This window comes from Propithecus coquereli, unplaced genomic scaffold (genome assembly GCF_000956105.1).
Source record: "Propithecus coquereli isolate 6110/MARCELLA unplaced genomic scaffold, Pcoq_1.0 Scaffold3, whole genome shotgun sequence".
NCBI classification, from domain to species: domain Eukaryota; kingdom Metazoa; phylum Chordata; class Mammalia; order Primates; family Indriidae; genus Propithecus; species Propithecus coquereli.
The window spans coordinates 13,728,919-13,742,024 of NW_012148618.1; the positions used below are offsets into that span (position 1 = coordinate 13,728,919).

The 13,106-nt window shown below is 45.8% G+C and overlaps 1 protein-coding gene across 1 annotated transcript in view; it reads left to right on the forward strand.

The window, feature by feature from the left end:
• The window catches only part of STARD9 (StAR-related lipid transfer (START) domain containing 9), a 128,601-nt gene that overhangs the window by 85,965 nt on the left and 29,530 nt on the right, over positions 1–13,106 (forward strand). Inside the window, exons 13-20 of the mRNA XM_012649134.1 lie at positions 426–503; positions 979–1,050; positions 1,950–2,129; positions 5,698–5,749; positions 6,084–6,221; positions 6,881–6,963; positions 7,101–7,204; positions 12,871–13,061. Coding sequence (XP_012504588.1) covers positions 426–503; positions 979–1,050; positions 1,950–2,129; positions 5,698–5,749; positions 6,084–6,221; positions 6,881–6,963; positions 7,101–7,204; positions 12,871–13,061 — 898 coding nt within the window. The remainder of the gene's footprint in view (positions 1–425; positions 504–978; positions 1,051–1,949; positions 2,130–5,697; positions 5,750–6,083; positions 6,222–6,880; positions 6,964–7,100; positions 7,205–12,870; positions 13,062–13,106) is intronic.

Here is a 13,106-nt window from a genome sequence, read left to right on the forward strand (position 1 = left end):
GGCGGGTATTAAGTTTAGTCACATTTCTCTGGGTATGAAAAAAAACAATGTTTAGTCACAATACAGTAAGATTACCTGTACCTGTACATTGTGTTACCAGCTTGACCTTCTCCTCTAGGGCCATGATTCTCAAACTTCAGTGTGTATCAGAATCACCTAGAGGGTTTGTTAAAACACATCTGGGCCCTAGCCCCCAAGAGTTTCTGATTTAGTAGGTCTGGGGTGGGGCCAAAATTTGCATTTCTAACAAGTTCTTAGGTGAAGTTGATGCTGTAGATCTGGGGACCACATATGGGGAATGACTGACTGGTTTAGAAGTTACTCCAAAGGAGTAATCCCCTTCTTCCAAGTTAATTTCATGTAGCATTTCATAGCTGGGTGAGACCTGATACCAGTCAGTGGTGACTGAGTTCTCTGTGTTTCAGGATGCTAACGTAAAGCTGATCAGAGAGCTCAGAGAAGAGATTGAAAGACTGAAAACCATGCTGCTGAGCTTTGAACTGGTATGCAGGCAATCAGAACTCTGCCATACTTAGGTGAAGTTCTCCTCCTGAGCCCTTTTTCTTCTGTATAGAATCAGGGCCCTGCTGCATTCCATGTTGTTTGATTAACACTCATGGAGCAGAGGCAGGAGCAAAGCCAGCAGGGGGGAGTTCTCTGATTTCTCTGTGTAGCTTCAGATGGGGTGGGCTGTTTCTCACTATATCATGTTTTGTCCAAAGGGCATTTGCCTGAATGGCCCTTGCTCTGTTTGGGCAGACATGGGGAATGGGGCTGTCCAGAAAAATTTCTTTGAATTCTCCTTCTTTGTGCCAGTATGAGCCCAAATGCTTAGGCTCTTGATTTATTTCTGATTTTAATGTTAAAATCTTTCCTTTATCTGTACCATATATTCCTTCACAAGTGTAAGGGTGGGACCCACCTGAAGTTCAGACCAGGAAAATATCAAAGCACATCTGTCTCTCTTTGTTTGTGCAGAGGAACTTCAGTTCATTGAATGATGAAAAGGATGAAGATCTGAAGGAGCTGGTTTTCCAAAATGAATTGAAGGTGGGTGTGTTGGGTGGACTCAGCTGTGCTTTACATCACCCTGGGAGCTCCCTCCGTTATTCCTGGGCCAGGGCTGCTCCCTAGGCAGGGCAGAGAGGATCTATCTAGTTTAAAGACAGTTTTTGTCTCCTTTAAGCCTTGAAGGGGGATGTGTTTGCCTTAGGGACTGGTAAATGGCCTTCTGACTTTCTGATTTGTTCTCTTAGGGGTTCATGATAACTCCCTTTGGATAGTGAGAGTAGCCTGGATCGGGGGGGAACAAGCTATTTTCTAGTCAGTAAGTCAGCCAACCAACATGTATTCATTGCTTAAGCACCAAATAGGTGCTCAGCATGATGCTGCAAGAGACACAAAGAAGTCCCTGCCCTCAAGTGACTTGCAGTCTAGTTGGAAACACATTTAGAGAATGATGTGTTCCAACTATATGATCTATACAAAGAGTTTAGGGAAGGAAGAAATCATTATGGCTTGGAATTTTCTGAGAAGACTTCATGTGCTAGAGCTGGAAGACAGAGAACTTACCTTGAAGTAGCCCTTGAAGGTTTGATAGGTTTGTTAGAGACAAGTGGTAAGGCATTTGGGGTGAGGAAGGGGGAACATAAGCAGACTCTTGGAACTTGTGGAGAAGGAAGTGGTGAGAGAGGCCGTGTGGAAGCACACACTGCGAGGAAGGCTAAACTGGCTAGAAAGGGTGTTTGTGGCAGACGGTAGTGGAGGTAAGGTTAGGGCCAGTTTAGAAGGCTGGAACTTGATGCAAACAGGATTTATAGCTTCTTGAATCAGGTTGGTGACATCATAGAAGAGTATCTTGGGGAAATGTATGCAGGATGAATTGAAGGGAGTGGGGACCCTAGAAATAGGGAGACCAACCAGGGAAGAGACCTCCTGTGCCTCTGCAGATAGACCAGATGACTAAAGACTGGACCCAGAAGTGGAATGATTGGCAGGCCCTCCTGGAGCATTACAGCGTGGACATTGACAGGAGGAAGGCTGGGGTGGTCATCGACTCCAGCCTGCCACACCTGATGGCCTTGGAGGATGACGTGCTCAGCACAGGTGTTGTGCTCTATCACCTCAAGGTGAGGAGGCTGGTGTACTCCTTTTCTTCTTGCGCCACTGGCTCCAGAAGCCAAGGAGGGAAAAGTCCGGGGCAGCCGCTGTGTTTCTGTGAATTGACACAGATGTCACAGAGCTGCCTTCAGGTTTGCTCTCAGGAAACTCGTCTAGCTGACAAGTTGTGATGTTTTGCTTTTGCAAGCATATAGAGTAGAAGACTGGAAGTCAGAACAATCGTTTGTTTTTCAACTGCTGCTACTATTGTTCTTATGTAAATTACTTTTGTTTTCTGTGCCTTAATTTCCTCATTTTAAAGAATGATGCTTCTCATATTCCTTTTCTGGCTTCCTGCAGCACAGTGGTACAGTCATGGAGAGTGAAGTCCTAACCTCAAAATACTGTTAGTGCTCCTAAACTCTGCAAATGCAGGCTGCTCAGAGGCAGCTTTCAGAGACTAAAGGGGGAATTCAGAAGATTTAGAAGTTCTCTTCTCACACTTCCCCACTTCATTCAACCCCAAATCAACAAAATATGCATGTCCCACTTCTCCATCACTACATTTACCTGGGAAAGAAGGAGGGAGAGAGAAAGTAGATAAAGGAAGTTTTATTTAACGCACGGGGGAAGAGTCCAGAGGGCTGGGGTGGAGGGATAGAGGGGACAACTTGCATCTAGCTAGAAAAAAATAGATTCGAGTTAAGGCTTTCCAAATAGGACCTGGCTCACCTGGCTCTCTGTAACCTGGAGGCTAGTCCTCATTTCTAATTGAAGCAGTTTTGAGAGTTAGTGACTCTTGATAGATAGTCTTGTATCCTGTGCTAATCAAATATGTCCTACTGTGGGAGGACAGTTCCTATGGATGGCAGAACAAATGTCACATGGCCAAAATCCCTGTGCTTACTCAAAATCTAATTTCGATTCTCATAATTGTCCCCAGCTGATATTTAAAAAGAATAAAGAAAGAGTTTATGGGGGATTTGTAATGTGCTGTTATCCCTGGAGAAATTAGGCTCCTAATGCAGCAGAGCATATGGAAGTGAGATGTTAGCAAAGCTCATCTGTGTTCTTGGGATAAGCCCTTAGGGAAGTTGTCAGACTGAGCCTCTGGAACAGAAAGTTAAAAGTAGCTTATTTTCTGGCACAGTGGGCATAAATTATCTCAGTGAAAATGCCTCAGGCAGAAGTGGCTGTCTACTTTTACCATGGCAACAGATCTAAATACCAAATAGGTATATAGGTCCTTCCATTAGTCAGAACCACAAGGAGAAGTTGGGGGTCAGGAAGAGATCAGATCAATTAAAGTGGTCAATATTTGAGTAGAACTGATTTGATGGTATTAATTGGATGTGGAATGAGCAGACGAAGCTAGAAATCAAGTAGCAGAGCTTCAGATAGCAGCAGAGGGTTAAAGGACATGACTATTAGATTGAATTGTAGACACACTAGTGATGACCTCGTCTGAACGTAGGATTGCTGATTTCCATTGCTTAATACATAGTGAAGATTTTCATCCCTCCTTGGTGCATTTCCAGTGGACCTGGGTGATGAGATTTTAGTCTATTTCTAATCTTGATATTTCTGCATTTTATGTCCCCACTTTTTCCCCGTTTTGTTTAGATATTGGTTTAGGTAATAGTGTAACAGTAGTGGCCCAAGATTCTCTGTGTTTTTATTTACTTTGCTAACTTGGTTATAGACCTAGAACTAGTCTCTGGCAATATCCTGGGAGCCATTTTCTCTTTGGTCACCTTGGCAAGTTCCTTGGGCAGGAAGCAGACAGAGTGCGGGACAGGTGGAGCACAGCTTACTGATACTCTGAACTTCATCCTGATAATTGCCTTTATGCCACTAAGTCTCCCTGCATAAAGAGGCACGGGGGATAGAAAACACAGGCACCGACTCAGTCCTTGTTATCTGAGATGCCATCACTTTTTTTGCATGGTTTCTGCCCTGAAATCTAGATGTTATGATGTGCTGTGGCCTTTATCCTTTATGGAGGAATGTGCTTCATGATCACAGCTGTCTCTGAACTCAGATGAAGGGTTTTGAACTTTTTCACTTGAACTGCCCTCTGCTTCTGTTGACAGTGTCTGTGGATGCTAGCATCCACTGATGCCTGTGTTCCTCAGTGGCTGAGCAGAAAAGGCGGGACTCTGGCTATTTGTGTGTATGCAGGGAAGAGGGGCAGAGAGGGACACAGCGAGGCCATAGCCTCATTCATTTCTTCCAGGATTCTTCCTTCTCACAGGCTATTTTGGGGGACCTTCAGGGACCTCCCTGCTTTGGCCGCTGACAGTGAAGCCTAGTGGAGAACTCTCTGGCCACCCTGAAAACATTAGTCACTGGGAAGGTGGTATAGTGAGGTTGGAAAAACATGGGCTTTGGACCCAGAGAGATACGAATTCTGGTCATAGCTCCCCTATTCAGTATGTGTGTTTCTTGGGCAATTTATCCTCTGTAAGCTTCAGATTCCTCTATATAAAAAGGACATGAGCCTATAATCTCAGCACTTTGGGAGGCTGAGGCAGGAGGATCACATGAGGCTAGAAGTATGAGACCAGCCTGAATAGCATAGTGAGACCCTGGTTCTACAAAAAAAATAAAAAAATCAGCCGCGCATGGTGGCGTGCACCTGTAGTCCTAGCTACTCGGGGCTGAGATGGGAGGATCCCTTGAGCCCAGGAGTTCAAGGCTGCAGTGAGCTATGGTTGCACCACTGCACTCCAGCCTGAGCAACACAGCAAGACCCTGGTTTGCAAAAAACAGATAATACCTACATTTTGCGTTGTTCAAGGATTAAATAATGATACCTATAAAGCACTCAGCATAGTGTCTGTGACATATTGACTGGTTTCAATAAATGATAAAGACATATCTAAAATCTAGCACCTCTATTGCTGCACTGCTGCTTTCTTCAAATAGGGCTATGTGGTCTTAAGCACATTTGCCATAATCCAAGGGCCAAAAGGCCTTGTCTTCTACTAACCCAGTGATTCATGTGTACTAACTCCAATTTCCCCCTCCTCTCTTATACTCTCTTCCAGTTGTTTTTTTATTCTAGAAGTGCTTTTCTCCTATTTGCTTTACCCTTCTTAGAATCTGGTGTCTATTAAACTTCATCTGCGGACCAAGAAGGTAAAAATCCTGTGTTTCCACAAATCTTCATAAAACGCTTGTCTCTTTGAGACTTACTAGACCAAACTTGGACCACGCTTAGCCCCTTGGGGGAAAGCTATGCTTGTGTGCCCACTTCCTCAGACTAGAGAACTTTTGACTGATGGCTGTGGCTATTCCCTAACTTCAGGCTGTGGGACAAAACGGAGTCTGCCAAAACTTATTGGTCTTTGCAAGTGGCTGGCGCTGCTTTGTCATGTACTTTTTTTTTTTACCCCTGCCTTCTCTGGGACTTCCTGGGCTGCAGAGTGATTAGGAGGAGGATCAGAGCAGCTGGGGCCAAAGTAGGGAAGTGGCACAGAAGAGGCTGGGATGAGAATGGGAGGACAGTGATAACACTCGACTGTGGAGTCTCCTTCGGGGGCAAGGCTGTGTCTTTTTAGTCTCATTAAAATGGCTTTTTTTTCCCCCTTGTAGGAGGGGACGACAAAAATAGGAAGGAGTGACTCAGACCAGGAACAGGACATTGGTAAGTGACAGAGAATATGGGTCTGACACTTGGGCAAGTATTTGTGCCTGAAAGGTTTCTTCAGAGGAATCTTATACTCTGAGAGGAAGGGAATTTTTGAAGCATTATATTAAGGGTCTGCTTCTCTCACTGCTGCTAGGTTTTGGGTCTGGGGTGTGATAGGAGACCCATACAGTGGGAGGATTTCAGGTCTGGGTAGTTGCAGGTGGTGGCTCTTCCACTCCTGTTATAGTGTGAGATCTTTGAGATGTTGGATTCTGATCTCACAGGAAGAATGGAAGGGGTGTTTCCCTGGGTTGTCCCCTGACCTGAGTGACCACTGTCTCTTCTGCAGTCCTGCAGGGTCAGTGGATTGAAAGAGACCACTGCACTATCACCAGTGCCTGTGGGGTAGTCATGCTCCGGCCTGCGCGGGGGGCCCGCTGCACAGTCAATGGCAAGGAGGTCACTGCCTCCTGCCGTCTGACCCAAGGTAGGACTGTCAACAGCCCTGTTTATACCAGGTTGAGTGATGGACCAGCGCTAGTCTCATGGGCCCAGAGAGCTCAGTGAAGCAGGCTTTAAAGATGGATCACTCAGCTTCTGCACCCAGAGACCTGAAGATTTTCTAATGTGATCCTGTTCCCTTAAATGGCCCCAGTTCCAGAGCCCCAGAGTGAAGAGTGACTCTCTGAAATTTGTACCTGTGTTCATTAGCTCTGTGCCCTTGGGAAAGGCTCTGAGCCTCAGTCTCCTCATCTGTAAAATGGAGATGATAATAGGATCATTGTGAGGATTGAATGAACCTTATTCACATAAAGTTCTTAACAGTATGCTTGGCATTTCAGTAAACATCCATTTTTATTATTTCTGTCACCACTATTATTAATCTATTCACGTTCTGTTTCCTTTTGGACTGAGCTTAGATTCCTCCTCTTCCATGAAGCTTTGCCTGATTACTCTGCCTGGAACTCATCTTGCTTTTCCTTAGAGTACTAGAGCTCCTCCTGTCTATTTTATTAATTCAATATGTATCCTGTGAGATATATTATTAATAGGGCATGACTTTGTCTCACAGAACAGTGTCCTGTACATAGTATGTGTTCAAAATATGATCTGTTTATTGAATTCTCATTTGTCTCTGTGCTACAGGTGCTGTCATAACTCTGGGGAAAGCACAGAAGTTCCGATTCAACCACCCAGCAGAGGCTGCTGTCTTGCGGCGGCGAAGGCAGGTTAGCACAGTTGTGTTTTCTAGGTTGTTGCTGGCCTCCCTGTTTCTCCTTTTTAAAGGAAAAGCCTGAGCCTTAACTGATTCTGTTGGGCTGGGGGTGATGACAACAGCCTCACTGTGCTTTCTTTCTTGTTCCAGGTTGGAGAGGCTGTTGGTGGCAGTGGCTCTTTGGAATGGCTGAACTTGGATGGAGATGTCACTGCTTCCCGGCTGGGTCTCTACCCTTTGCTTTGGAAGAAAAGGTGAGAAACAGCTGCTTATACTAATGTGGAACCACTGGGTTTGCTTCTCAGTGCATTACAACATGGAGCAGGGAGGTGATTAGTATAGCAGACAAGATCTGAGTGAGGTCTGATCTGAATCAATGCGATTTGAAAATGCTGAGCTAGCTGCTGAGTTTGTAGATGGCAGGAAAGTGGTCTTGGCCCTCATTCATTTCCTCTGGTATTTCAACTTTCTTTATCACTGAAAGAGGTATATTATATGATATTCCTATGGCCACTTTCTTGTTGCAACAAGATTTAACTGTGATATATTTGCGGATATCTTTGATACTGATTCTGAACTTACCTCCCTATATCTCTCTTTGAATTCTGGCCTGCCTAGTGTGAGCTCATAGTGTATGTCAGTTAGCTTCCAGAACTTAAGACTTCCTCTGAGTTTTTAAAAGATAGTGTGTGACTGAGTATCCTTTTTTCCCCTCATAACCAAGAATCTGGACTGGTATGTAAGAGGGGCAGGAACTGTAGGAACAATATGAAAATATCTTGGGTTCTACCCTTTCATACCCTGTTCACCTGCTCTGTGACTAAGGCATTCAATCAGAGTTTGATGTGTGATTGATGATAACTACTTTTTTACTTCATAATCATACTTCATCCATTTCCTGATGGAATCCCCTTTCCACCTCTAGATGCCTTGTAGGCTGGGTACTGGGAATCCTTCTTTTCCCATTAGTCATGTAACCTCTGCCTTAGGGAGTTCCTGTAGGACTTGGTACCTGTGACGTCACTGGCATCGGGAGCTGCCACGCACCTTCTGCACAGGGTTCTTGGTAGAGTTCTGATGGCCTGTGGTTCCTTCAGAGGGATCTGGCTGCTCTTTCATCTGGCCAGCAGCATTTGATGGCAGATGAAGATGGTCTTGGGTCTGGACTTGGTAGTGAGGGATGTTGGTTACAGGAGCAGAAGTGCTCTGATTTGGGGAGCACAAACAGTGGGCAAGTCCTCACAGGAGGGCTGCTAAGGGTTGAAGGACACTACAACAGAAGTTTAATGGAGGAGGGTCCCAGTGTTGAGAGCTCTATGGGGTGAAGGGTAAGTTAGAAGAGGTGACAATAGGGTGGAGAGTATCATGGTCAAGGCAGACTCAGGACTGAAGCTGGAACTTTTGCTTTGTCAGAGTAGCCCTCCCTTTTTGTAGTGAAGTCATGAAAGGAGGTCCTGTGTTAGGTAACGTTTGTGTTGGGAAGACTCATTGAAGATCTTTTTTTCCCTCACAGTTCAGAGTTTTATAGAAAATACTGCAACTTAAAGAGCGATGGATGTGGAAGAGATACATTGCAATTGGACAAAACTGGTCCACATCCTGGCTGTACTACATAAAAGTAGTGTGACAGCCTGAACAAGAGCAAGACTCCGTTCCTACAAAAAATTGAAAAATTAGCTGAGTTTGGTGGCACACACCAGTAGTCCCAGCTACTCAGGAGTCTGAAGCAGAAGGGTAGCTTGATCCCAGGAGTTTGAGGTTGCTGTGAGCTATGATGACGCCACTGCACTCTAGCCCAGGTGATGGAGCAAGACCCTGTCTCAAAAAAAAAAAAAAAAAACCCACCAAAACTGTGTGACCTTAGGCAAGTCACTGAATCTCTGAGCCTGTTTTCTCATCACTAAAGAAAGGATATTACCATCTCTTTCCCAGGAATTCTTATGACAAGGATTGAAAGAGCAAGTGTATGTGTGCAGTGCTGACACACCCCACAGCCCCCACTGCTGGGAGGCTCTGAGGAGGAGCTGCCCAGGAAGGCTGCCTCCCTTTCTCTTTCCTGTCCTCTCTTCTCAGCCCAGCTGACCCATCTACCCCACAGTACACTGTGATCTCCTCTTGCGTTTTAAAAGTCTTGTATGGCTCTCTAGCCCCATGAGCACTGACATGACCTTTCAGAGCACCAAGAATGCGCCCTTTCATTCAGTGAGGATAGAGAAGGATTTCAGAATCAAGGCCTCTCCCACCCACTGCCTCCACTGTTCAGCTCCAGTACTAGGAACCTGTGGGCTGGGCTGGGCCTGCCCAGCTACTATAGCCAGCATCCGTGTGCCAGCCTTTGGTAGGGGTGGTGTGGTATGGTACTCAAGCCTGTGATTGGGGCCAGGCGCGGTGGCTCACACCGGAAATCCTAGCACTCTGGGAGGCCGAGGCGGGTGGATTGTTTGAGCTCAGGAGTTCGAAACCAGCCTGAGCAAGAGCGAGACCCCATCTCTACTAAAAATAGAAAGAAATTAATCGGACAACTAAAAATATATAGAAAAAATTAGCCAGGCATGGTGGCACATGCCTGTAGTCCCAGCTACTTGGGAGGCTGAGGCAGGAGGATCGCTTGAGCCCAGGAGTGTGCCACGGCACTCTAGCCTGGCCAACACAGTGAGACTCTGCCTCAAAAAAAAAAAAAAAGCCTGTAATTGGGCAAAATGACCAGGTAGAGGAACCCATAAGAGCAGAGAAAAATGCACGTTACCAGCTGGGCTCCCAGTCCGGATTTGTGGCCGTGTCCATGAGAGTCTCTCCCTCTGCTCTCGGATGGGGTTGGATCCAAAGCCTCCTCTTGTCTAGGCTTTCTTTCCCTCATTTCTTTCTCTGGAGGAGCATTCGTGGGGCCTACAAAGCTGGAGCTGACTCCAGAGCCAAGGGAAATTGGCCAGTCTGCTCTCCTTTGTTCCTTGCAGTAGTAATCTGGACCAGAGAGGAATTTGTCCTTGAATACCATTGCCTGTGTTCTTGGCATTTTCCCATTTGGAATTTTAGGGGCTTACCCTTAAGTGCCTAGAGCCTGGGAAACACTCTTGCTGTTGCTGCTGCCACCACTGTTGCCTTAGTAAGTAGACGCTGCTGCATTCTGCTGCAGAAGCTGCCAGACCTTGAGGCAGTGGAGGAGGGCTGCAAAAAGAAGAAGAGGGAGGGCGCAGTGGAGTCTTGGCAGCAGGTGACCAGGCAGCAGCTGGGGGATGCTGGAGCCACCGAAGATGAAGGGCAGTCATCTGATAGAGACAGGGGTCCCTTGGCTGGCAGGTAAATGAAGACTTGCTCTTTGTAATCTACCCAGACACGTAGCATAAGGTTGCTATTCCCTTTTTCACTTGCCTTCTGGGAATTTGACTAATGTGCTTAGCAGAGGGAGCCATTCTGTCTGACTGTGTGGCATCTTGGGTGATCACCCCAGACACCCTCTCCTTGCCGGTCCCAGCACTGCTATGAAGGAAACTCTATCATAGCTGCCACTTTCCCAGGGGAAAGGTAGAGGGACTGTTGTTCTAGGGAGAAGCAAATTGTAAATCTGAAGGTTGGGGAGACAGCCAGAGAAGGAAACTAAGTGATCTCAGGGAACTCAAAATAAAGATCCCCTCCCTGCTTGTTGCATCTGGTGGTCTGTTGGTCTTAGCTGGGTTTGTCTAGGATCCTCTGAAGGGCTCATGTTTGTAGAATTACATGAGAATTACATTCTGTGGTCAGACAAAATTTGTAGCAGTATACAGGCATGATACATATAAATAGATATACAAAATGTTTCCCATTAACTGTTTTTTCTATTTTTTTTTTTTTTTGGAATTAACTGGTTTTTTGTTCCAGTTGCTATCCCTAGCCTTCTGCCTCACGTATGAGAGGGTACCTTGCCTCTTTATGTTTCAACTGTGTGTATTTGGCCTTTTGCCACAACAATCAGTACTAATCTTCCACTGAGGACACCTGCTCAAGTATCTGGGCCCGGTCCTAGTCCTTGGACCCATTGCAGATTGAATCACCTCATAGCCTCCTTCCCAGGGAAGGGACTGTGGTTGCATCAGCTCCCACTCCCACCTTCCAATCTACCTCTTCCACCCATCCCTCTCCAGCCATCCATCTTTCACTGTCCTCCCAAGGCTGCATTTTGAAATCTTAACTTCTTCTGAGACAGAGGTGGCAAACTTTTTCTGTAGAGGGCCAGAGACAGTATTTTAGTCTTTGTGGGCCATATGGTCTTTGCTGCAACTACTCAACTTTGCCAGTGTGGCAAAGCAAGTGTGCAAAAGCAGCCTTAGACAATACATAAATGAATGGGTTTGGCTGTGTTCCAGTAAAACCTTATTTATAAAAACAGGCAGCAGACCAAATTTGACCCACAGACTCTAGTTTGTGGACATTTGCTTTATTTTTCAATTTTTTTTATTTTTACTTTTCTGTTTTTTTGTTTTTGTTTTAGAGATAGGGTCTTGCTCTATGACTCAGACTGGTGGGCAGTGGCACCATCATAGCTAATTGCACCCTCAAACTCCTGGACTCAAGTGATCCTCCCACCTTGGCCTCCCAAAACTCTAGGGATTACAAGCATGAGCTATTGTGTCACTGCGCCCGCCTGGACCTCTGATTGACACTCTCTGTGATTTCATTCTGCTACAATGCCGTAACTCTCCTAAAAAGAGTGAATCCCTTGTAGCACACTGTTCATACTGCCTGAGATCTGGTTCTAGCATCAAACCAATAAGTGAGCCTTCGAGTCATGATGTTCTGGGATTGTAGAGGGCTGAGCGCTGGATGAGGCAGGTCAGATTCTGGCTTTTTTGTTAGCCTCTAGCAGAATCCGACTCTTCCCAGCCACTTCCCTCCCGTGCCCACCCTGGAGTGCTCATGCAGTTGGCTCCTTTAGCAACCTGGATGACAGGGCTGGAGATCCCCTGCAGAAAAAATGTTGGAGGTACTTGCATAGGAGACCACGCGTGACCCCAGGGAAAGGTCAGCAAGTAGTTAGAAGCTGTCAGTTTTCAGAAGAAGCCTCTGACTCATCCGTAGTTTTACGGGAACCTGGTGGCAGAGTAAGGCATGACTAGAATCTAGAATTCTTTGTAAACTTTTTATAAAGGACAATTTTGAATACAACACAAATTATCAACTCTTGGCTAATCTTACTTCATTTTTATCCACACTTGCTTTCCCCTATTCCTCTCCATTGGGTCTCGACAAATTCATGACATATTTCACCAGTAAATGCCTCAGTGTTATCTCTGAAAGATATGGCAGAGTCTGAAACTCTTGATTCTATTCCAGGGCTTGTTCACTGAGGACAGCCCTTGAGTGGAGACCAGCTCTCCTCAGGGTCTCCTGTCGCGCACATATGTGTAGTGTGCATGTAAATTCTCTCTCCCCCTTGGGTCAGCTGCCTCTTACTGCCAGGTCACAGAGGATTTCTGTTTCAGGGAATGGAGGTGCAGTAGTCATCTCTGAAGAGGTAGGGGGGAATTTCCATTCCCATGGTGTTTCTGGAGCTTCTGCTCTATCTGGTATTTCCAGCAGATCTTTAGAAGATACCTTTTTATTGTTTTTTAAAGGACAAAACTTCTTGATTTTAATCAAAAAATAATTTTGTGTCTTTTTAAAAACAACTTTCCTGGTGATTTTCCTTAACCAAAATGAACTTGCGTTTCTGCTCAACCCACAAATCTAAGAATATGCCAGTTTAATGACAGCTCTCCCCTCCTACACTGTGACATCATGAGCTGCCTATGACACCATGCCTGTTTGTCCCAAGTTGCCAGAAGTCCAAAGCCTTCTCTACCCTGTTGAATTCAAGGGCTGTCTTGGAGGGGCTTAGACTGCCACCGGTTTGTCCTGACCTTGGTTTGCATTTCCTCTCCGGTAACCCTGGATGCTTCTGTGACAGGAGAGTGCTTGAAGAGCAATGTGACGAGGACCATCAGGCACCAAGGGATGGAGAGACGTCCCACAGGGCCCAGATTCAGCAGCAGCAGTGCTTTGTGAATGATTTGAGGGAACAAATCCTAGCAGGACAGATTAGAGCTGAGAAGGAACTGAAATTTGACCAGGCTTACATCAGCCAGCAGATTAAAGAAAGTAGGTGCCCACCATTTAAAATGTCTGCTTATCTTCTCATTTCTT